This window comes from Taudactylus pleione, unplaced genomic scaffold, assembly GCF_031769625.1.
Source record: "Taudactylus pleione unplaced genomic scaffold, aTauple2 ptg000513l, whole genome shotgun sequence".
In the NCBI taxonomy this organism is placed as follows: Eukaryota; Metazoa; Chordata; class Amphibia; order Anura; family Myobatrachidae; genus Taudactylus; species Taudactylus pleione.
Genome location: NW_028284915.1, coordinates 948,366 through 974,682, shown reverse-complemented (window position 1 = coordinate 974,682; position 26,317 = coordinate 948,366). Strand labels below are relative to the sequence as shown.

General features: G+C 41.2%; 1 protein-coding gene across 1 annotated transcript in view; it reads right to left on the bottom strand.

Annotated features, from left to right (window-relative positions):
- LOC148501567 (putative ATP-dependent RNA helicase DDX60) overlaps window positions 1-26,317 on the bottom strand; it is a 600,786-nt gene that overhangs the window by 268,345 nt on the left and 306,124 nt on the right. Inside the window, exons 21-23 of the mRNA XM_088450267.1 lie at window positions 17,547-17,680; window positions 16,593-16,702; window positions 14,824-14,928 (exon numbers count right to left, since the gene is read on the bottom strand). Coding sequence (XP_088306393.1) covers window positions 14,824-14,928; window positions 16,593-16,702; window positions 17,547-17,680 — 349 coding nt within the window. The remainder of the gene's footprint in view (window positions 1-14,823; window positions 14,929-16,592; window positions 16,703-17,546; window positions 17,681-26,317) is intronic.

Here is a 26,317-nt window from a genome sequence, read left to right as displayed (position 1 = left end):
CTTTTCATAGCCAGGAATACAACTCGGGAAGTTACCAAGAATTGTGATTATAATCACGGCTGTAATTTGATCAAACTCGGTCCTGAAAAAAAGTTTCAAATAGACTACCTCCTGAGCTGCATGTTTTGCAGAAACATACACAGATCATTGTGATCTGTGTATGTTTCTGCCTTTATGCAGCCTGAAAATGGTTAAATAAATAAAAAAAAACAAAGTGGGGCTTCCCACCGCAAAAGCATAACCAGCCCCAGGCTTCTGAGCCAGTCCTGGTTTTAAAAATATGGGGAAAAAATTGGATGGGGGATCACTGTATTTTTAAAACCAGCACTGGACTCAAACTAGCCAGGGTGTAATGCAACAGCTAGGGGACCCTTTCATCAGAACACCACGGCCAAAGAATTAATCAGTCAGCCCAAGCGAGGGATCTCAGGAGAGGTAGGTCCCCCTTCTCCTGAGCACCCCAGGCTTAGGTTGAACCCGGGGCTCTTCCCTACACCAATGGCCGATGGGTGCAGGGGTAATTGTGTAATTAATATATGTCTACTATTGTTTTTTATAGTGGGAATACAGGTGCCAGTATGCCTGCCATTTGGCATTTGTGGTACTACAAGTAACAGCAGGTGGCTGACACCCATACCCCCACTGTAAAAAAAAATAGTAAAAGTAACAGTAATCACACACCATAGAAAGTCAAGTTTTATGTATGGGATGTTGCCCTTTCTTATTAGAGGTGATGTTTTGTTTGACATTGTGATATATTGCTTAAATATCAGGTCTCCTTTTTTAAACTTTATTTCCCCTGAAACACCTTTAGATGTTGAAGTACTACCATGACTGCTGGCAGCAGCCACAGCACTAGTACTGGGTTCTCTGCTCCTTCTTTTCTATCAAATGATCGACTCACAGTGCTCCTAATATAAGGGTGGCATCCAATGACATTATATTTTTACAAACAAAGTAAAAGAAAAAAAACCTGGTGGTATAAATTTATAAGTAAATAGTGTAAAAAAGAAAATCAATAAAAATAATATTTACTTATTTATAAAAATATATATATATTTTTAATTATTTATATAAAAATTCTCAGAGAGCTGCTAGTTCACGTGGATTAGTGAGATCCACATATAAATAAAAGAGACAAAGAGAAACCAACAGTTAAAGAATAGTGGTAATACAATAAAAATATTAAAAATATAAACCCCTGGTAGGGCAGAGATAATGATCAAAACACAGTAACACTAAAATATATTTATACAAATATTTGTATATTGCACTGATATTTTAAAAATAATATAGATATCAATAATACCATAAAATATCCAAGTTCATGAGTCCAGCTCTCAAATGAGCAATTGTATGGCTAATGTTTAGAGACCCATGTTATATCAGATCATTATGCACCCACTGTCTTGTTCTGCACTTCCCTGCTGGGAGTTCACTCACCTCTCCCATTCTCTGAGTGCACCTCAGCACATCTACACTGACAGCTGCTGTCCGCGGGTCATCACTTCTATCAGTGGCCACAGTGATTGGCGTCCCACGTGGAGCAGTACCTGGGCGCCGGCATCTTAGTCCTGAGTTACATGATCACAGTACTCCAATGGTGAGAGACAGGAGGCTGGAGGAAAGGGAACGCTCCATCACCGGAGACCCAGGAGTACAAAGGAAGTTCAACAGCGCTTCCTGATTGCCAGTGCTTTGTTGTCTTCAGATCTGCTGTATCCTGCTCTAGGAATCTCCCCTGCGAGTGATCTGCCTGTAGACTCCAGTGCTATTGTTACCTTCAGCACTTCCTGGCTCTAACCAGCAATCCTGCATAACTGGTAATGCAAATCCCAGTGTTCCTACATAACCGGTAATGCAAATCCCAGTGTTCCTACATAACTGATAATGCAAATCCCAGTGTTCCTACATAACTGGTAATGCAAATACCAGTGTTCCTGCATAACTAGTACTGCAAATCCCAGTGTTCCCGAATAACTGGTACTGCTCCACATCCCAGCAATCCTGCATAACTGGTACTGCAAATCCCAGTGTTCCTGAATAGCTGGTACTGTTCCTCAACCCAGCAAACCTGTATAACTGCTACTGCAAATCCCAGTGTTCCTGAATAGCTGGTACTGATCCGTAACCCAGCAACCATGTATAACTGCTATTGCAAATTGCAGTGTTCCTGAATAGCTGGTACTACTTGGCAGTCCAGCAATCCTAGTTCTATCCATAGTTTGCCATTCTCCTGCAGCTCTCTCCTGTATGAAGAAAGGCTATATCAAACCACCCAACTTCCAGCCCAGTGTTTCACGACCCACTCCCGTGGCAACCTCTAGTCCAAATCCACCAACAGATCCAAGCCTGACAGTCACTGTACCAATGTGAAAGCAGCATATATAGTTTAAGCCCTGGATGTTGGTAGAGACCTACAGGCATATAGGATAACGGATTTTTCACAGGTGTGGAAGTATAAAGTATCTTCAAATATTAGTGTGACAGATCTTCAAGTGTAAATATATCCTATCTTGGTACCGGCATTGTAATCTTCCATGAATGGTAAGTATCAATGAGTATACATGTGGTGTATATAGCTGAAAGGTTTTAAATATACCTTGGTCTGAGGCTCTGTAATGTTCTCTGGGCCTGATTCAGAGCCGGTCGCTCTGACAGAGCGCTCGCTCTGAATCAGGGCCGGTCTTTTTATTTTTTAGAACGGCCTCCTGGCCGCTCGCATAGCTGTGGGTGACCACCCACAGCTATAGCGAGCGGCCAGGAAGATGGTCGCTATGGTCAACACCATTGTGACCATCGGGCTTGCGATGAGACCCTTGTGGTAGGGTCTTGTTGCCGCAAGCCCCAGAGAGATTTTGGCTCTGACAGAGTGACATCACGAGTGATGTCAGTGGGGCCGCCCCCAAACGGAGGCGTTCACATGGGAACGCCTCCATTTGGGCAGTCACTCCCCCGGCCCGCCCACCAAAGGGTGCGTGCTGTCACTCAACATCGACAGCACGCCCCCTTTGTTGCAAAACTCGGAGCGACGGATTGCCTGTCGCTATCCGGGTCTCGCGCATGCGCACGATGGAGCCGGCTCCATCGTGCGCATGCGCTCTGAGTCACCATCGACCCGGTTGCGAGCGCTCATTGCTTGCGACCGGGTCTGAATCAGGCCCTCTGTCAGAAGGTAATTACCTGTGTGTAGAGAATCTGCACCGGAGATTTTCTCCGTATCTCTATTTCTCTGTTGGAGTTGTCTGGGTGATGCCGGCTGACTGCAACTCTCCACTGGGAAATAGGCTTAGCGCTGCCGATAGATCGCCTGGGTGCAGTGCAGGTCTTAATGTTGTTAGCCGTGTTGCAGATGCAGAAAAATCTGCAGTCAGAGTGTTTGTTAGAGATTATTGCAGGGAACCTCTGCATGCAGGACAGACACTATCATGCTTAATCATTCAGGCTTGGAGATTCATTAACCTCTTATTCTAAATAGAGGTTCAGGTAAACCAATTCTCCCCCCCTTTCCCCTCCCAATACACAAATGTTATTGTATTTTTAAAACCTTTAAAAACCTTAGGTTTAGGCACTAACGGGGAGGAGGGGGGGTAAGGTGCGCTCTCCCTGCTAGTAGTGGTGATGGTGATGACTTGTGTGTGTTTGTGAGTGGTGTTAATTGGAAGGTTTCTTCTGGTGGTGGTGGTGTTTTGGGAATGAAAAGGAGGGTGTGATTGGGTATGGAGTGTAGTTAGGAATAATGTGAAAAGGGGAATAATATAGGATCAAAATGAGGCCAGCGAGACACAGTAGTTTGGGGCAAAATCTTTTATTGAGTAGTCACAATGCTGCTCTGTTGAGATTCTGGGCAGGTGGGTAGGGTTCAGTGATGAGTAGTGATGAGACTGGGGAGGTAGGTGGACCCTTTCAGGGGGCTCCTTCCCATGCGGTTCAGTAACTTCAGGTCTCCTTTTTTAAACTTTATTTCCCCTGAAACACCTTTAGATGTTGAAGTACTACCATGACTGCTGGCAGCAGCCACAGCACTAGTACTGGGTTCTCTGCTCCTTCTTTTCTATCAAATGATCGACTCACAGTGCTCCTAATATAAGGGTGGCATCCAATGACATTATATTTTTACAAACAAAGTAAAAGAAAAAAAACCTGGTGGTATAAATTTATAAGTAAATAGTGTAAAAAAGAAAATCAATAAAAATAATATTTACTTATTTATAAAAATATATATATATTTTTAATTATTTATATAAAAATTCTCAGAGAGCTGCTAGTTCACGTGGATTAGTGAGATCCACATATAAATAAAAGAGACAAAGAGAAACCAACAGTTAAAGAATAGTGGTAATACAATAAAAATATTAAAAATATAAACCCCTGGTAGGGCAGAGATAATGATCAAAACACAGTAACACTAAAATATATTTATACAAATATTTGTATATTGCACTGATATTTTAAAAATAATATAGATATCAATAATACCATAAAATATCCAAGTTCATGAGTCCAGCTCTCAAATGAGCAATTGTATGGCTAATGTTTAGAGACCCATGTTATATCAGATCATTATGCGATGAGACCCTTGTGGTAGGGTCTTGTTGCCGCAAGCCCCAGAGAGATTTTGGCTCTGACAGAGTGACATCACGAGTGATGTCAGTGGGGCCGCCCCCAAACGGAGGCGTTCACATGGGAACGCCTCCATTTGGGCAGTCACTCCCCCGGCCCGCCCACCAAAGGGTGCGTGCTGTCACTCAACATCGACAGCATGCCCCCTTTGTTGCAAAACTCGGAGCGACGGATTGCCTGTCGCTATCCGGGTCTCGCGCATGCGCACGATGGAGCCGGCTTCATCGTGCGCATGCACTCTGAGTCACCATCGACCCGGTTGCGAGCGCTCATTGCTTGCGACCGGGTCTGAATCAGGCCCTCTGTCAGAAGGTAATTACCTGTGTGTAGAGAATCTGCACCGGAGATTTTCTCCGTATCTCTATTTCTCTGTTGGAGTTGTCTGGGTGATGCCGGCTGACTGCAACTCTCCACTGGGAAATAGGCTTAGCGCTGCCGATAGATCGCCTGGGTGCAGTGCAGGTCTTAATGTTGTTAGCCGTGTTGCAGATGCAGAAAATTCTGCAGTCAGAGTGTTTGTTAGAGATTATTGCAGGGAACCTCTGCATGCAGGACAGACACTATCATGCTTAATCATTCAGGCTTGGAGATTCATTAACCTCTTATTCTAAATAGAGGTTCAGGTAAACCAATTCTCCCCCCCTTTCCCCTCCCAATACACAAATGTTATTGTATTTTTAAAACCTTTAAAAACCTTAGGTTTAGGCACTAACGGGGAGGAGGGGGGGTAAGGTGCGCTCTCCCTGCTAGTAGTGGTGATGGTGATGACTTGTGTGTGTTTGTGAGTGGTGTTAATTGGAAGGTTTCTTCTGGTGGTGGTGGTGTTTTGGGAATGAAAAGGAGGGTGTGATTGGGTATGGAGTGTAGTTTGGAATAATGTGAAAAGGGGAATAATATAGGATCAAAATGAGGCCAGCGAGACACAGTAGTTTGGGGCAAAATCTTTTATTGAGTAGTCACAATGCTGCTCTGTTGAGATTCTGGGCAGGTGGGTAGGGTTCAGTGATGAGTAGTGATGAGACTGGGGAGGTAGGTGGACCCTTTCAGGGGGCTCCTTCCCATGCGGTTCAGTAACTTTGCACGCCACCACTGCTGGACCTATGTTCGACAGTCTAGGAAGTCTCAGGGGGTGGGGGGATGTGCAGAGTAGGTTGGAACACCTGTGCGGTGTCACAAGTATTGGTGCGAGTCTTGGCAGTACTTACCTACCAGTAGGTTTTTCGTTATAGTGATGTAGGTCGACGTTGCGGCCGTTGAAGATAGGTTGGAAGCTGCAGGTTTGTTGGTGAGCTGGATCAGCGTGTTGCTGGTGTGCTGCAGGTGCATGGCTGTTCTGATTGGTCTGAAGAGGTGAGCGACCGGAGTGTGCAGCTGAGGTTGGCTCTTGGTCGTGCCGTTGGTGGTGCAGAGCTAGAGGTGTGGCTGGGTGAGCCACTGGGAGGCTGGGTTGCAGCGTGTGTGCTAGGACCACGCCTGGGAGGGGGGGTGGTCTGCCCAGGATACTGATTGGATAAAAGCAAGGGAGGAGGGGGGGATATGGAAGGTGTGACCGGGATGGAGCTGGTCACTGGCGATGTTGGCTGTGTGGACTTGCGGTCGGATGTGTGGGGTGCTCTCTGCACTGACGGTCCCTCGTGGAAATGAGGATCTCCTGGCCAGGAGTCAGTTGTTGAGCATGCCTGGAAAGGGGGGGTAGAGAGGGTGGTCTGGGGTGGATCTGGTCACTGGAGGTGTGGTCCTAGCACACATGCTGCAACCCAACCTCCCAGCGGCTCACCCATCCACACCTCTGGCTCTGCACCACCAGCGGCATGACCAAGAGCCAACCTCAGCTACACACTCCGATCGCTGACCTCCGCAAACCAATCAGTACAGCCGTGCACCTGCAGCACACCAGCAACACGCTGATCAAGCTCACCAACAAACCTGCAGCTTCCAACCTATCTGCAACGGCCGCAACGTCGACCTACATCACCATAACAAAAAAACAACCGGTAGGTAAGTACTGCCGAGACTCGCACCAACACGTGGGACGCCGCATAGGTGTTACAACCCACTCTGCACATCCCCCCACCCCCTGAGACTTCCTAGCCTGTCGACCATAGGTCCAGCAGTGGTGACGTGCAAGGTCACTGAACCGCATAGGAAGAAGCCCCCTGAAAGGGTCCACCTACCTCCCCAGTCTCATCACCACTCATCACTGAACCCTACCCACCTGCCCGGGATCTCAACAGAGCAGCATTGTGACTACTCAATAAAAGATTTTGTGTCTCGCTGGCCTCATTTTGATCCTATCTTATTCCCCTTTCCACATTACTCCAAACTACACTCCATACCCAATCACACCCTCCTTCTCATTCATAAAACACCACCACCACCACCACCAGAAGAAACATTCCAATTAACACCACTCACAAACACACACAAGTCATCACCATCACCACTACTAGCAGGGAGAGCGCACCTTACCCCCCCTACCCCCATATGTATTCAGTGCAGGAAAGGTACCGCCCATCTTCATATGTACTAACGGGGAGGGTTAGGGTGCGGGTTGGTAAAGGGTTAGGGGGGAGGGTTAACATACTTACCCGACCCCTGTCAGGATACCGAGCATCGGGATGCCGCTGTTGGCATTTTGGCAGAAGGCATCCCGACTGCCAGTATTTCATACCGATTCCCCTCCACAGCGATATCCTTTTGCACACAGGGGACCCCCAGTTTCGCTGCTCCTATTGGGAACTTAATTGAATGTCACAGGTACCCAGGAGCTCATTCAGACCTGATCACAAGATGCGGCCGCTCGCTAGCAAAAAGGGGCTGGATATTTAAATGAAGCACTCGCTCTACGTCGCGTAAGGATGCCCTCTATGTCTTAGCGAGCTACGGCCATGTGCGCTCGCAAGTCTATGAAGATGCCCCCTTGCCACTCGCAACACACGTCATCTCCGGGAACTGTAGGATTAATTGGTAACATCGAGAGCAATCGTAGCTGCTCGCAGCCCTTGAGGTTGCCTTTCCCCGCCGCAAGCACTGTGATCAGTGCGGGCTGAAATACATGCAGGTGACATGTTCAGTGATGCTACTTTGCTAATTATGCATGCCCTTTAAACAGCGTTTTGGCGGCCTGACATGCCTGCGTCCGTCACACCACTCCCCCGTTTACAAGCATCTTCCCCTGTTACCACCCACAAATGGCACTATCCGTCACTCAAAGTAGTGACCTAATAGTGGCTTACGAGCAAGCAAAATCAGATCGCAAAGACTGGCTTGCGCACGCACACTGCGAATTACACGCATGTGCAGATGGGCAAAAATCGCTCAGAGCGAGCGAGCGCAACTTAGCGACTGGGTCTGAATCAGGTCCCCTGTCCCTTATCTCACCTCTCAACACTCTCATCAGTGTCTCCCCTTTTGAAGCAGTCCTGCAATGCATCTAAAGCATCAGCAGGAGTGTATCTATAATGAGTGTAGGGTGTGCGGTGCACACAGGCCCCTGAATCCAGGGTTTGGCCACACAGGACACCCTGCACCCATATTTTTAATATTTACCTCTCCGGAGTCTGGCAACGGTGATAGCCTCGCTGCACAAATTGCCTGGAAAATAGCCGCCATGGCCATTTTCCCAGTGTTTCGTGCATGTGCAGTAGACTCTGGGCACAGACTACACAGTCTACTGCTGCGCTCACCTGTGCTGCCGTCCACCGGGAAGAGGGGAGTGGGCCCCGGACGGAGCCCGCACACGTGTCTCCTCTTCTTTCAATATGCCCCTGAACATCAGGCTGCCAATACAGGGAGAGCGCTGACAGCAGTTGCTGCCTTTGTCTATGCTATTTGTGCCTGTGTGACTACAACTCTCATCCCTAGTCCAATGCCAGTGGCAAACTACGTTCAGTAGATTGTAGCCCACCTAAATGCACAAGCACTTGATTTATTCTGTAATTTTAAGCTATCTATGTACAAGTATATGCATTTATTACCAAATGTGGGTTGATTATTTATGACTAAAACTGTAATGATTTCAGGCTGCTTCACTGCTGATGACTGTATTTTTGAGTAATATACAGCATAGAGTTCCAACTTTGACTATATACTATATGATTTACAACTGGGACTTGATTATACTACTTCTTGATTATACTACTATATAGATACCTCTGAGTACAACATTATATCTAGCATGATTATTATGCTATACACTGTATAGATAAATATTTATGAGTCACATTGTTTTCTATGAATTGATACTGCAATAATTGCAAACTGTTTCATTGCTAACATTCAGTCCTCTGTACAATATGCAGTATACAGTTAGAATTGTATTTCCATGGGGTCACTCGTGATGATTGATAGTGCCTGAATTGAACTACGTAATTCATCAGATAGCATTGGCTCCAATAATATGTCTACTGATTGTATCACCTACTTTTGAGTTCAATAGTATACCTCATTTGTTATACACTGTATGGATAAACACTTGACCGTTTGACTGTTCCTCATGAAATAAGTTGATACTGAAATAACCCCAGGATGTTTTATTATTTGACAATTTATTTCTTATGCAATAGACAATGTACAGTTGCAGTTATGCTTTCAGTGATCATCGTTTAGATAATTTATTGTAACATGATTGCAGGCTTGGACTGGGCCGCCTTGTAGCTATGCCCCCTATCAAGGTAGGGTATAGTCAATGGCGCCATTCGTATAGCAGGCCAGGCAGTATAGCTGCAGTCATTAAGAATGTGACTGACTCGGCCGGCAGCTGCACACAGAGGACCGGAGGCCATTGTACACTGACTGCAGTCAGACTCAGAACTGTAGTGCACTACTGGGTAATGAATCCCAGTAGTCACTGCAGTGGGGTCAGAGGAGCATGTGCTGAGCTCAGATTGTAGGAGCCCATCACATGCACCTCTGAGGCTGTGACTGCTGCTGGGAAGTGTGAACTATCATGACTACTGCTCTGCCATCTGCCTGAGGCTGCTGTGGCTTCTGGTGAGTACATTATGTGGGCTTTACAGTGTGGCATAGTGTGTGGGCTCTACAGTGTGGCATAGTGTGTAGGCTCTACAGTGTGGCATAGTGTGTGTGCACTACAGGTGGCATAATGTGTGGGCACTAAAGTGGTGTAATGTGTGGGCTCTACAGTGTGACATAGTATGTGGGCTCGACAGTGTGGCATAATGTGTGGGCTCTACAGTGTGACATCGTGTGTGTGCACTACAGGTGGCATAATGTGTGGGCACTAGTGTAGCATAATGTGTGGGCACTACAGTGGTGTAATGTGTGGGTACTGCAGTGTGGCACAATGTGTGGGCACTATAGTGTGGCATAATGTGTGGATGCTACAGTGTGGTATAATGTGGGGGGAGCTATAGTGTGGCAAAAATGTGTGGGCACTAGAGTGTGGCATAATGTGTTGGCACTACATCTGGCATAATGTGTGGAGCACTACAGTATGGCATAATGTGTGGATAATACAGTATGGCATAATGTGGGTGCATTACAGTGTGGCATAATGTGTGGGCACTACAGGTGGCATAATGTGAGGATACTACAGTGGAATAATGTGGGGGGCACTATAGTGTGGCATAATGTGTGGGCACTATAGTGTGGCATTATGTGTGGGGCACTACAGTGTGGCATAATGTGTAGGGCACTACAGGTGGCATAATGTGTGAGGCACTACAGTATGGCATAATGTGGGGGCATTACAGTGTGGCATAATGTGTCAGGTGCTACAGTGTAGCATAATGTGTGGGTACTACAGTGGTATAATGTGTGGATAATACAGTATGGCATAATGTAGGTGCATTACAGTGTGGCATAATGTGTGGGGCACTACAGGTGACATTACCCCTCTATGCCCACCACAACATCCCTTGCTGTCATAACTAACTGCCATGCAAGAGTAGATCACTAACCTCTCCAACTAATGAGTTGTTAAAATACATGCATTTGAGCATTAATTTCGGACCTGTGATTGATCAGCGGTGCTAATTTTAATTCACTTTTTTTGTGCTACACACTTTTAGTTTATAGTTTTGCCTTACACTTTTTTCATCACAAGTGGCAGGTGATCACGTCTATTCATTATCACACATACATTCCACACACTTTTCTTACATTTCGTATGATTCTACTGTAATTGTAATATCTCAGTGGGTGTTGATACCTGTATGTTCATAGTCTAGTAGTTGTTATAGGCTTTTAAATTGCTCCAATGAAAGTATCTTTTATTTGCAAATCTTTTTTATTCAGAAGTGTGCCTCAACTATAGAGCATTCTTTTTCTTTTTCAGATGGCTTGACTTCAAAGACTTTAAAGGTCACCGGGCATATGATTCCCTCCTTACCTCTTAATCTTGTTTTTGCTTCTTTCTGGCCTGAGGTTCAGTTCCCTGAATGCAATTTGGGCATCACCTGTTCTCTGCACCGTGTTGGGGTTTGGATTAGTGCATTCCCGGCTTTTCATATCTAAGCTCTGTCTTACTTGGTTCCCCATTCCCTCCTCGGCTGTCTTCCCCATCTATCTCTCCTCACCTTTCCCATATTCTCTTTTCTTTTTCTATTCTTAACTCAAAAACTCAGTAATATGAGTAGGATTATATGATTGCTCATAAGGCATTTGCCTTTTTACGCATTGTTATTATCTATTCTGTGTCATGCATGTGATACCTTTAATTGTTCAATTACTCATCATTGTCTTTACCATAAATACATAGAACAGAAACCCTTTCTTATCATTGTGTATATGGATGATCTGTTACTACTGTATCATGCCAAGAGCAGCACATCACAGATGTCGAACTTGGGACAAAAGTTCATGATGAAGGATCTAGGCCCTGAACACGACTTGCTAGGCCAGATAATCAACCAAGATCTGGAAAAAGGGATCATATCCATTGATCAGCAAAGCTAAATAGAAAATATACTCACAAAGAATTGTATGTCAGATGCTAAGCCAATAAGCACTCTCATTGACAAAGGCGTGAAACTAACTAAAACAATGTCACCAATGAGCAAAGAGGAAACAGAAACCCTAAAGAAAGTTCCTTATCAAAACACTATTGAGCATTTAATGTACACAAGTGTTGGGTCTTTCCCTGACATCACACATGCAGTAAGCAGAGTAAGCCAATTTGCTATTAATACTGGAGGGTAAATTTACTAAGAATTGTGTTTGGTCAAGATTGCAATCTCATGTGTGTTTTGCCATTTTTTTACAACTCAAACTCTGGTGAGAATTCATGAAACTCTCAGCAAAACACGGGTGAGAACACAAATAGAAATAATGCATCATCGACCAAACTGCCAAGTACTTTTTATAGCCAGAAATACAACTTGGGAATTTATAAAGAATAGTGTCACGGGTGTAATTGTAGCAAACTCGGGCCCTAAATAAAAGTTTCTCCTGAGCTGCGAGTTTGGCAGAAACATACACAGATGAGTGTGATCTGTATATGTTTCTGCCTGTAATAACTGTCTTAAGGGTTAATGTTAAAAAAAAAAAATTACGTAGGGTTCCCTCGTGGTTTAGGAACCAGCACTGGGCTCCCAGAGCCAGCTCTGATTTTTAAAAATAGGGGGAAAAAATGCATGGGGTTCCCTCTATTTTTAAAACCAAGTGTAATGCCCCGGACAAAACATGAACACCCCAAGCTAGTCAGCCCAAGCCGGAGATCTCAGGGAGGTGGGGACTCCCCCCCATAAAGGGGGGTCCCCCTCTCTCGAACACCTAAGGTGTCACAGTGTGCTGGTCACCGTTTATCACATACCGGGTCTGGCAGCACTGGTTCCACGATGGGCAGCGGGCCGGGATATCCCGGCGCCCGCTGCTGATGAAGTTCCCTCTGACTCCCTGCCACGTCCTCTGGTGAGAGGCAGGCAGGGAGATCCTAGCACCCGCTGCGGGCTTTCTCTGTAAATGGTGTGTAGATGGTCGTGGCACCCCTTGGGGCGCATGCACTGTACTGCAGGCAAAATAGTTAGGTCAGGATTAGGGAGTTGCTGATTGGAGTTGGATTGAACCCTGACCTATATACGAAAGTTCCTGAGAGCACCTCAGTGCCAGAGTATAGGTTCCATTACCATACTCCAGCGTTCCTGTGCATATCCTGATTATTGGTTCTGACCTTGGCTTGTTCGTGACTCTGATTCTGCCTGATCCCTGGTTCTGTGTTGAAATCTGGTTCTGACCTCGGCTATTACTTGTGACCCGTTTACGTCTGCTCCCTGGTACCATTTTGTCTGTTTGGTTCTGATCCGGCTAGTCGACTACGCAAGCTTCCTGCACTCCAACCAAGTCTCCCAGCTCCTGTATAGGGAAACCTAACCTGATGACCGCGACCTGTGTGTTGGATGAAGCCAAGTCCATACCTTCTTGCGAGGGTCCCCGGTGAACACCGCCGGCACATTAGACTCTGTGCCTCAGGAATAGGTTTAGCCAATTCCCTGAATATGGGTTGCATCCACAATCCGCCCAAGAGTTGTGACATAAGGCTTACGTTGAACACCAGGGCTCTTCCCTGCACCCCTGGCCGGTGGGTGCAGGGGTAATAGTGTGAAAATTAGGGATGTGCAGGCTCGGATTAGTTTGGATTTTCCTGCCAAATTCAGATTTTAACTCCAAAAATCAGGTCTTACAAAGAGGCAAAACGTCATCTTTCATGGACAAACATCATCATTCCTGGACAAAAGTCATTGAAAGATGATGTTTGTCCATTAAAGATGATGTTTTGCCTCTTACTGATACCTAATTTTTGGCGGGAAAAATATGAATTTGGCGGGGAAATCCGAACTAATCTGAGCCTCCCCATCCCTAGTGAAAATTAGAATTATACTATTGTTTTTTACAGTGGAACTGCAGGTACTAGCATGTCTGCCCTTTGGCACTTGTGGTACTACAAGTGCCAGCAGGTGGCTGGCACTCATACCCCCATTGTAAAGAAAAACCTAAAAAACAGACAGTAAACACGCACCATAGAGTTTAAAAGTTTATTACACACCTAACACACTCACACATACCTTCTGCTAGATGTTTGGTCATCTTCTCCAAGTAGAATTCCCATGGGTTTACTTTGTGAAACATAAAAACAATACTCACCTACAGTAACTCCTGGTGCATGTCGGTCATCTTCTACAACAGATTCCCCCAGTCTTGGCAAAACAAAAAAAACAGTACCCGTACTATTGTGGAAATGTACAGATGAATGTGTTAAAACATATATCTGTACAGTGCAGAATGACATAGTCCAGCAGGATGCTGTCATTCTCAGCGACCGCCAGCCAATCAGAGGCCGCTCTACAGTTAGCGCACGCTGATTGTCTGTGACCCACGTGCTATTGACTGTCACACACGTGGGTCAAAGCAAAACTGCAGCCGCTAACTGTAGAGCGGCTGCTGAAACTTGTACAGCTGTATTTTTTTTATTCTGTTTATCTGTGATGGACTTTTGGTACATGAGGGTTTAGTGCATGTCCTGGTACAATGGTTGTGATTATACTTGGAAGAATCCTTCCTGAGTGTACTGAATGTATTGTTGCGTTCAATCTCTGGACTAAAGCTGGCCACACATCTAAAGATTATCTGTCCAACCAGCCAACTAGTTGATCGGTTGGAATGAAAATCTGGTAAGGTATGAAGCAAACAACAATCAGCAATTTGCTCCTAAATGCTGGAAAATGGACAAAAACTGTTGTTTGAACAAATAGTTTAGATCAAACATTTAACAAACATGTCTGACGACCATTATCAACTGTTTTCTGGCATTTAGGAGCTAATTGCTGATCATCATTTACTCCCATTCCTTACCAGATTTTCATTCCAACCAATCAACAAGTTGGCTGGTTGGATGTAAGTTGGTCTAGTGTGTGGCCAGCTTAAGTAACATGTACAGAGTCCCAAAGTGTCCAGTTTTCAAGGGACAGTAGACCTTTTCCCAGTAGAATTATTTAATTCCACAATGTGTATTTTCAAATACGTCAGACTCCTAATAACAGATTAACAACATAAATGTCATGGGGTTCTATAGCTGTTTTCATTTTTTGTCATCCACAAAAAGTATGGGGTGGTGGTGGTGTCCCAATCTTACATATCAAGGTTATGGGAGCCTTAAATAAGGAGGAAGAGGTGAATAACACATCATAGGTTTTATCAAAATCATAAAATCGCTGCTATAAGTGGATGTGATTGTATTCTTACCTTTACATTTGGCCATGTTGGCCATGCTGATACCATGCTGTCATACAGCTGTATGCTTTCCCTCGGAGATAATGAAAGATCTTGTGGGATGCCATAGTTCTTCATCTGATTTATATTGAATAAAGATTGTCAATATTTATCCAAAGACATTTAATATGTAATGAAAATTGTTCTATTATCCCATTATTGTGTCACAAATTTGATTGATTTAATAGATGTATACAATGTAAACACTGTATATATTTACATCTGATACTAATATGATAAATTGTTGTACATTGGTATACCTATTATGTGTTTGCTGTAAAATACATTTAAACCAAATACTGTACATTATAAAACCCAAGTGAAAATATTCCATACATTTCTTTTAGAAAACACGTGCACCCACATTTTTATTTGCAGAGGCAATCCTCACTGAGATGTATATCATGATCAAGCTCCAACCACTCAGCTCACTGTAACTAACCACAGTGCACTTTATCTAGTTATATGGATAGGTTTATTGAATCACAATATGGTGTATCCTCCTCCCTTGAGAAGCTCGTGCATTTCATTGTTTGTTAGGTCAATATGACTTCATTGGTGTGAATAAATTATATTGATAAATAGCATAAAAGAGTAAGAATTTTGTAAAGAAATGAGAAAGAAGTGTGACAAGGGCAAAATTAATCTTATATTAACATTGTTGCTTTGTGATTTAGTAAAATTCTAAACTATAACAAACAATTCGCACAACTGGAGTTCACTTAAATCTCTTTGGATTTACATGACTAAAAAGTAGTCTACCTAGAATGTTTAACTATCTAGTGTAATGTAGTTTACAATACAAGCCTGCATGGCACAGTTCCAGTAAAAAAAAGCCCTTTACAGCCGTATAAAAGTTACTTCTAAAGCGCAAGCTAGGGATCTGGCTGAGCAAAATTAAACCCCTAGGTAAGTCTGAGCATATGTAACTTCTCTCCCTTTTAAGACATTAGGGGGTAAATTTACTAAAGTGAGAGTTTTTAGAAGTGGAGATGTTGCCCATAGCAACCAATCATATTCTACTTAACATTTAACTAGCACCTTCTAGAAGATAATAGCTAGAATCTGATTGGTTGCTATGGGCAACATCTCCACTTCTAACAACTCTCACTTTAGTAAATTTACCCTTAGGATTGCTGCCTTAAGTGATAGTGTCAGATGTTCAATTAACAGTATTATTATATTAACCATTTAGCTTTGAGGGGGGGTCTGCTTTGTAATTTATAAGTAACTGCTGGTAGCTCCCCCTCTTTTCTTCTAGGAATCCCACTCTTACTGACAGTTTTTTGTTGATAGTTTTTGAGGTTTACCTGGTGGCAGTAGAATGGCTGCATGCTTTTGAATTGTTATGATGTCCAAACCAATGTCCCTACTGGGAATTTAACACAAGCCTGTCTGGGTGTATTAGTTGATTTTGGAGAGTAGAACACCAATGTTTTACTTGTATGAGTTGTTTTTGTTGTATTGTTTTGTTTACTGTTCATGGTCTGTCATCATGCTAACTTTAACCATTAATCACAAAAGCAATTAAAATGTAATTCAATTTGTTAAAATTAATATAATTGGAAATGGCAACTCCTGTGTTTGTGTATTTTTTTTAGTATAAGTTACCAGTTTTATGTATTAAAAGATGAGGCCTATGCAAATGAATATGTATTTGTGAGGTTAACAAAAAAAAACCTACACATTTCGGCAACATATAGTACTGTGTTTTATGACCGAGCTAAATATATTATACTTACATGATGCATTGTTAAGGCAGCACATGGATGGAAATGTTCAAAGTTGATGTTTGAGTCTTGCACAGAACAAATATGTGTTTCCAGGTCATTGTATCTCTTATCGTGTAGTACTATACAATGGAAACAAAAATGTAGCAACATTTGGTATATAGAACATTTTTCAGTATTTTAAAGACACACAAATCATGTTTTAATTTCCTATTTGTAGTAGGCACATTTTAAAATTATGAACTAACTGTGTAACAATATCCATATTAAGGTGTTAACATTCTATAAAGATGCAATTACCATACAGTTTACTTTCCAATAGAGCCCCATTAATGTTTTCTCTATTCACTAGTTCCCTTATATCCTTTCAAAGATATAGTTAGATTTACTCATATGTGATAATATTCGCAGAATAGGGGGCAACAGCTTTAGGTCATTGGCAAGTTCTGACATCATAGGGGGCAACAATAAATGGTCAAAAAGTCTCAATAAATTGCAGAGAGCAGGCAAAGGAAAAACTAGGGGACCACTCAGTCACCTGTCCACTTGTGATTGAAGAGTGGTAACATGCTTTCACCTGTAGGCTATATTTACTAAGGGCATGTTGATGGTAGATGGCTAGAAGGTAGATGGCTCTCTTGCACCGAGGATAGGGCTGTTGAAAGTGTACACTGATAATGAGGATGGATATGAAACCAAGCATACAAGTAAGAGCATAGCGGTCACATAAATGTGTACAACTCTTCAAATGAGTAATAATCACATTTAGTTCTGCGCATGCAATACAGATGCAAATGTGGCCGACTAGTGTGCAACTCTGCACTGGCCAGAAGGTGAGAAAACAGCTTAGATTTGATCATAGTCTGTATAGACAAAAAAAAATATGTATTGTCATTTACTGTACCAGAAATAATTAGCAAAGTAACATTTTGAGGCCACTGTTCCTATGTATATTCAATACTATACCTAGTCGAACTTTGTAAGTCCTCTTTTCTGTCTTTTTTGCTTTTTGCTTTCCTCCTTTTTGAGGTGGCTTTGACACATGGCTGGTTTCTTGCTCATCAGTTTGCCTCCAGTATTGTTTTACCGATTTTAGCCACCTAGAGAATAAAATATGTTTTGTCAATTCAAAATTATTACATGAAAGCTGTCATAAATAGAAACATCTTGTGATCACATTACACACATCTGCAAAGTCTTAATTGAATGATTACTTTTTGCAATATATTCTCTTTGATACATGATACAGGTTGAGTCTCCCATATCCAAAATGCTTGGGACCAAGGGTATTTTGGATATCGGAATATTCTGTATTTTGGAATATATGCATACCATATTGAAATGTCTTAGGGCCAAAATCTAAACACAGAATGCATTCATGTTTTATATACACCTTATACACACAGCCCGCAGGTAATTTTATACAATATTTTCACTCATTTTGTGGCTCAAACAAAGTTTGTGTACATATATGAAATTAATTTATGTTTCATATACACATTATACACAAAGCCTATAGGTAATTTTATAGTTTATTTTTAATAATTTTGTGCCTTAAACAAAGTTTGTGTACATTGAACCATAAAAAAGCAAAGGTTTCAATATCTCAGTCATGCTGAATCTATTCCATATTTCGGAATATTTGGATATGGGAGACTCAACCTGTATTGCTGATTTTTCTGAAGTCTGAAGCCTAAAATATTATCAAGCATACACAATTATAAAAATTACCTAATTTATTCATTTGTAAAAATGGAAAAAAAACTTTGCAATACCTATATGCTCCAGAACTTAACATTTTCATTAGTTAGAAGGGTTTCCACTCAACATCAATAACATAAGATAGTAATAGTGTTCACCCATATAAAATGAATACAAATATAATAGATCCATAAAATATGTTAGTGCACGGTTAATGACAGAATTTCTCCTAAAATTGGGACATTTTCACAATAGCCAGAACTTGTGTGAATTTAAAGGATGTCCATGTACACTAGAATGTAAAGCCATGTAACTGGTAACAACATGACCTGATCTCAAGGTAGGTAAATGTTTGACACCTCAAATAGCACTTGGAAGGCTAGATGTGAAGGGTTGAAAAAAAAAAGTGGTTTGAGGACAAATTTTCAAATGCATTCATTGTTTTACCCTAACTAATGTCTGCATACTGATATTTTGTCTTTAAAACTTTCAGCATATTGTCTCACCACATATGCATTGTTATCTTAATGACAACACAACCAAAGACTGCTCACTCGAACACTCAGGGTATTAAAAAAATGCTTTTATTTAATTTAACACCAATATTTTAGAATGTGTCAATACAAGTATGTGTCTCCTCACTCACTATAAATGTACCAAGTGCCAGGTATCAGTATAGTCTATATCTACCCATTCACCATCAATGACTTATCACTATTTCATGTAACAAGAATTAACCTTTTAATTTGTCTTCACATGTGGTCATCATCATAAAAGAGAAAATTAACCACCACACTTTTGATCCTGTTGATAGAGAAAAACTATTTCCTCTGATAAAAAAAAGGATGTTTTGATCTTTTCAAACTTAAGGCTAAAAAAACACAGTTAAATAATATGCCCATTTATTGCCTACAACCTCCGCTTTTGTATAACTTTCATCCATAACATGAAGCCACAAGTGACATCACTTCCACCTGGAACTGGAAGTCCAGTACCCATGACTTCAACACAGCTGGTTTCCCAACTTAAACAGAGTACTTTTATGCTGTTATTTAATTCCGTCATGGTTCCAGCCATACTCCTGGCTCTCTGCAATACAGTACATGACTTTATCATTCACTTCTGATTTTTAGCAAACAGAGTTGCATCACATCCAGTTACAGCCAGCGCTGAACCGGAAGTAACTAATTTTTTTTACATTTTTTCCATTCCTATATAAAGGAGCCCCTCAAACAGACACCTCCAAAGTCATGAGTTAGATACCTAAGTCTAAATTTACCAAGATTTGAGTTTGGTCAAGTTTTGCTGTTTTTAAAGTCAATTTAACTTGCTGAAACTCGGGTGATTTGAGGCTCCTGAAACTCACACATTTACTAAGAAGTGAGTTTAGCTGAGAGTGTGTTTTCTGATGGTGAAGCAGATCAAGATATCTCCCTCAAGTAGCAAGTTTAGATGATATTACTCACCCGAGATTGCAATGTTTTCTCTCTGCCAAATTCTCCCGAACAAGCAGCCTGCACATATCAGTGAGGTATGTGCTTGTGTTGTACCAGTTAAAAAAGGGTTAATTTTTTTTTTAAATGATGTAGGGTCCCTCCCAAAAGCATAACCAGCCCTGGGCTGCTCAGCCAGTCTTGGTTCCTAAAAATATGGGGGGGGAAATTAATCGGGTCCCCCCATATTTTAGGAACCGACACCTGTCTGCTGAGTCAGTTCTGGTTGTAAAAAAAGGGGGCGGGGATTGTGTAGGGTTCTTCCAATATTTAAAACAGCACCTGGCTCAAATCTGGCTGGGGTGTAATGCCACAGCCAGGGGACCCTATCACCGGGTTACCCCAGCAAAAGCATTTGCAACCTAAGCTGGTCTCCCCAAGCCGAGGATCTCAGGGGAGATGGACACTGCTCAATAAAGGGGTCCCCTTCTCCCAACACCCCAGGATTAGTCTGAGGGGTAATAGTATTGTAAATAGTAATAAACTATTGTTTTTTTACTGTGGAACTACAAGTGCCAACATGCCTGCCCTTTGGCACTTGTGGAACTACAAGTGCCAGCAGGTGGCCGGCACCCATACCCCCACTGTAAAAAAAAAGTAAAAACCACAACACACAAACACCAAAGCAAGTATAATTGTATTACATATGCCTACTTCAATCACACATACTTACCTGCTTCCAGCTGTTCTGTCCTCTTCTCTAGTAGAATCCAATGGGGGTACCTGAAAAGAAGATGTTAAACTCACCTCTCTCTTTGCACTGGTTTCCACAGAATCCACGGACTTGGCAAAACAAAAAAGCAAGTGACCTGATCCATGCCAGACAAGTATTGGCATGTGTTGTCACACATACCAATACTTCATGAATTACAGAAGATGGGCCTCTTCAGGATATCCCATGGCCCAGCAGCCAATCGGAAGTTGCTTTACATATAGCGGCCACTCATTGGCTGTGACCCATGTGTATCCAGCCAATGAGCTGCCGCTATATGTAAAGCTGCCTCTTATTTACTACTTAGGAATAGGTCCTTAGACAAACCACATTCAGCTAAATAAAGAAATAACAGGTATAAATAGTATATCAATATTCATTACCCTCAGAGTAGGACTAGTTGGAGACAACCGGAACACTATTCTGATTAAATATAAGAATAGATTTGAACCCTTGAGTGATAATGATGATTACCAGCACTGATGTGATACACCAGACTGGGCAATTCACTCCAGAACAAATAATGCTTATGAGGGTACCAGTCCAGCAGCAATTAAAGGTTATTTGGAGGCCACAGGTTCGGAGCCCATCCCAAAAGATACTTGGTACCCAACTGGGTTACAAAAAGAAGAAGAGAAAGAGAAGGAGAGAAACCAGGGGAGGGATGTAATATCCAACCAAAACAAAAGCTTCAGTAATGTGGAATAGTAAAGGTAAGAATTTTGCCCCTGCATCAAAACCCAATATGTTAAATCTCTTTGTAGACCTAAATAGATATATATGGACTCTGAGTAAAATTAATTTTTTTTGCGATTAAAACAATAAAGAAACAGAAGCTTGAAGGTTCCCCTATTATCTTAGATAGAAATGATGATGAGGTATATGGAATTCTCAAATCACTTGGATTAAAATCTAAGGCTCTAGATGAAAATAATGATTATGTGTGGGTATTTGAAGTAAATGGAGAACATAATACCAATTTAAAAAAATTCTAACAGAAATTAGATTTTTATCCCTTGTAGTATAGGAGCCCATATATTGAGAGCTTCTATCGGTCCACACTAGAGGATTTTACAGTACTTTGTGAGAAAAAAAGAGAAGGATCAAATCAGGAACAACATCTCTAGAGACAAATGGAAAGCTATGAAGAAACTTAAATCTGATCCAGTAATTATTATTAAACCAGGCAATAAGGGTGTTGGCATCGTCGTACTCAATACTACTGACTATATTCAGGAGGTTCATAGAAAATTACATAATAATATGCACTAAAGTGTTCTGCCTGGCAATCCCACCATACCTTTTCAAAATAAATTGAGGATGTTACTCAAGGTAGCCCTTGATGATGGTGCTATAGACAATGACAATTTAAGTTTTATTAACTGAACACCATTTGGTTCCCACATTTTATTATTTACCAAAAATTCACAGGACACTTCAATCTTCACTGGTAGCCTTATAATTTAAGATGTTGGGTCGTTGACAAATAATTTGTCATATTTAGTTGATAATGTAAAAATGCTGTGGTCATATATCAAAGTTATGTCAGATTTCTTGAGCCTTAATAAGGGAATTAAATGGAAAACAAGTTATCTTTTTGCCACATTTGATGTGGAATCGCTATATTCCAATATACCCCATGAAGGAGGATTGAGAGCAGTAGAATATTAGCTAAAGAAAGATCAGAGTACATTGGTAGCTTTGCAGGATTTCTGTTATCAAATTTATTTAATTTTAAAACACAATTATTTCACGATTGAAATTAGACACTTGGGACTGCCATGGGAACCAGGTACGTCCAAAGCTTTGTGAACTTATATATGGGGAGATTTGAGAATGTGCATATATGGAGTCATGAGCTTCATTGAACACCCTTTGGTTACCACATTTTATTTATTTACCAAAAATTCACAAGACACTTCAATGTCCACTGGGTAGACATACTATTTCAGTTGTTGGGTCATTGACAAATAATTTGTCATATTTTGTTGATTCATTTTTACAATGTGATGTAAATGTGCTGCGGTTATATAACAAAAATATAGAGACACTTGGGGCTGCCATGGGAACCAGGTTCACCCCAAGCTTTGTGATCCTATATATGGGGAAATATGTGGATGTACATACATGGAGTCAAGAGCTTGGGGCAAGCCTAGTTCTCTATGGCAGGTACATAGATGATTTCTTTTTCATTTGGGATGGGGATCAGTGTTCACTTTAATTACTTTTGCATAGTTTTAATCATAATTATTGTGGGTTACATTTTACCAGCACTATTAATTCCATTTCAAGAAATTATTTGGATATTGTATTGTCAGTGGGGGTGGATGATTATCTTATCACCCAGACTTATATTAAAAAAGTAGATCAAAATAGGTACCTCAACTTCACAAGTAACCATCTTAAAGTATGGAAAGAAAATATCCCTAAAGGGACAGTTCCTTAGAGTTAAAAGGAACTGTTCTTTACCAGAGGATTATGAATTATGAAATGCAGGTGATGGCCTTGTATACATCTTTTTTGGAACAGGGTTACCCAAAATCTATCTTTGATAAAGCATATAGAGAAGTAACTGTACTAGATAGAAATGCTCTGTTAGAGGGTAATAATAAGAGAAGAGAGAATAAAGATAGAACAATGGAATTTGTTACTATATTTAACTCTTTTGCCAATGATATATAAAAGATTATCGAGAAAAATATCCCACTGCTGAATTTAGATGCACATATTGGCTCTTCAGTCACTGCCATAATATCAGTGATTTTGCAGGAGATCAGAAAATCTTAAACTGAAATTAGCTTCAAGTAATTTCAAAAGATTAGTTACCATAAAAAGAAAGTTCCTTTACTTGGCTGCCCCCAAAACCACAAGGATTCTTTAGATGGGGAAAAATCAAAGTACAATGTGTGAGCATACTGAGAGGAGAACAACTAACTTCAGATTGTATAAATTAGGTGAATGTTTTGTGATAAAGGGTTTTCTTAATTGCAGGACATCATATGTGGTAGAATGTGGGTGCGGTATCCAGTACATGGGTCAAACGACTAGGCCACTACATGTGAGATTTTATGGAGCATCAGAAGAAGCTCAAAACACATACTTCATAAACATGTATTAAATTGTAAAGGTGAAACAATAAATAAAATCTCAGTGAAAGTGATCATGTCAAACTGACTAAAAGGGGAGTAGGTAGTAATAATACCTTATGCAGACTTGAACTGAATAAAATAGATGATAATGCTTGTACAATTTAAAATAATGCTCGTACAATGGCTGGCTTGATGTCTCCATTTTTAGATAAGCACAAACAGTTATTTTAAATTGTATGAGCATTATTATATATTTTATTGGTCTAATTGGTTGCTATATGGGATTACACTATATGTTTTTGTTTGTTTTTCATGTTTTTATGTTATATGACACCATAAATAAAATACTTATTTCTGAACATTTACGACATCTGTGGATTAATTCTGGACGTTCAGATAAAGACATATTTAATTTCTATTTGGTATGGGTATTTGGTATGGGTCCACCATATACATTTATGCACTATAGCACTATAGGTGGTTATGAGATTTATTACACTGGGAGGAGCACCTTGTCTTTTATGTATTTCATAAATTATATATATATATATATATATATATATATATACAAAGGATCCTTCTGGCATGGGTGTATACCCAGCACACAACAAAGGAAGGCGGCACTCCAATAGATGATATAAATCAACGTGTATTAATTCAACGACATATCAATATCCATGTGACACATGGATATTGATATGTCGTTGAATTAATACATGTTGATTTATATCATCTATTGGAGTGCCGCCTTCCTTTGTTGTGTGCTGGGTATACACCAATGCCAGAAGGATCCTTTTGTATATTTTTTTAGGAGGGCACCAATTTTGTTGCTCTTATTGTCCTGAGTGCCGGGCTCATTCCTGCATATATATATATATATATATATATATATATATATATATAATGTACACAGAAATCACATGACAGAATTGGTAAAACATCCCTGGTGCTCTCCGTAGGTGATCCTAAAACAAGATCCCAATATAAAATGTTGATTTGCGGTGCCACCGCAAATCGACATTTTATATATATATATATATATATTAGGCAGTAGAGCCTTTTTTCACTGTGTTTTTCATCTGATGATATATGTTTACATTTGTATGTTGAAGGTATTAACACTTACATGGACGTATACTGTAAGGTTAATTACATTCATGTGTCATTAACAATCTCCCCCTTTAATTAATATACACAGAAGCTATTAGAATAAGGTGTTGTCCACTAAATTGATGAGGGTCACTTGAATTGGGAAGGGGGGCTTATGAGATATTAGCACCCGTACTGGCTGGTGGTGTTTATATGTGATGTTCCCATAAAACTGTAACTATAGACTTTAATGAAAAATTGAGACTTTAAAACCAGGCCTCTACACAAAAGATGTTTAATTTTGATGAACGCAGACTGACAGTCCCTAGACCACTCAAGTTTATTTGGAGCAAAATTTTTCAAACGACCTGTTAAGGGAGCCACTAAAGTAAAAAATGTAGGCAAAAACCTCCTGAAATAGCCAGCTAAACCCAAGAAGGACCTTAACTTTTTCATAGTAGTCGGAACTGGGGCATCAGATAGTGCCTGTACCTTACTCAAAAGGGGCTTCAGATGCCCACTGCCCACCACATACCCTAAGTACTTGGTTTAATTTTTACCTAGTACACATTTCTTTAAATTAGCAGTTACACCTGCCTCTCTCAAAGACTGAAGAACAGCCCAAAGCCTATTAACATGGGCATTCCAATGCTGACTATATATGACAATATCATCAAAGTATGCTGCAGCATAAGTCTGATGAGGACAAAGCACCCGGTCCATTATACTCTGAAGAGAGGCCGGGGCACCATGCAAGCCAAAAGGCATTGTTTTCCCCTGAAAGAGGCCCAACGGAGTAGAAAAAGCCATTTTCTCCCAAGCTTCCTCTGTCAGCTCAATTTGACAATATCCCTTCGTAAGATCAAGGGTAAAAATATATCTGGCCGAACCTAACCTATCAAGCATGTCATTGACCCTTGGCATTGTGTAGGTATTAAATTTGGACATTGCATTAACTTTGCGGAAGTCTATGCAGAATCTTGTAGAACCATCTGGTTTTGGGACCAAGACAATGGGTCCACACCAGCGCTAGACGACTCCTCAATTACCCCTAACTTCAACATTTCTTGTATTTCCATGATTACCTGCGCTTGTTTTTTTCTTGGAAGCCTATATGGTCATTGTCAAACTAATTCTCCAGGTGGGTTTACAATGTCATGTAAGACTAAATTGGTCCACCCTGGTTTATCAGAGAAAAACATCTGAGAATTCATTAACAAGGGAGGCTTCAGCTTGACTGAATTCAAAAGTTCAAGGGGTGGAGACCCCATCGGACTATGGACCAAGGTCACTATGGCCATTACCAGGGTCTACAAAAAACACCTCTTGATGCTTTCAACAGGTTAACATTGTAAATCTCCCTACCTCTATGGCAGTCAGGTTGAGAGACTTCATAATTTACTTCACCAACCTTTCTAATTACTTCAAATGGTCCTTACCACTTTGCTAGTAATTTACTTCCTTGTATAGGTAAGTTCAGGCATTACGGAGACTCCTGTGCAGTTACTGAATTTTTTAGCTGGCCAATTGACATAGTAGGTCTATGCGATTACACATCTGGACCACATATTGAAGGATGCTTTCACCCTCTATTGGTTGTTCTTCCCATGCTTCCCACAGAAGGTCAAGAACACCCCATGGCTTCCTCCCATA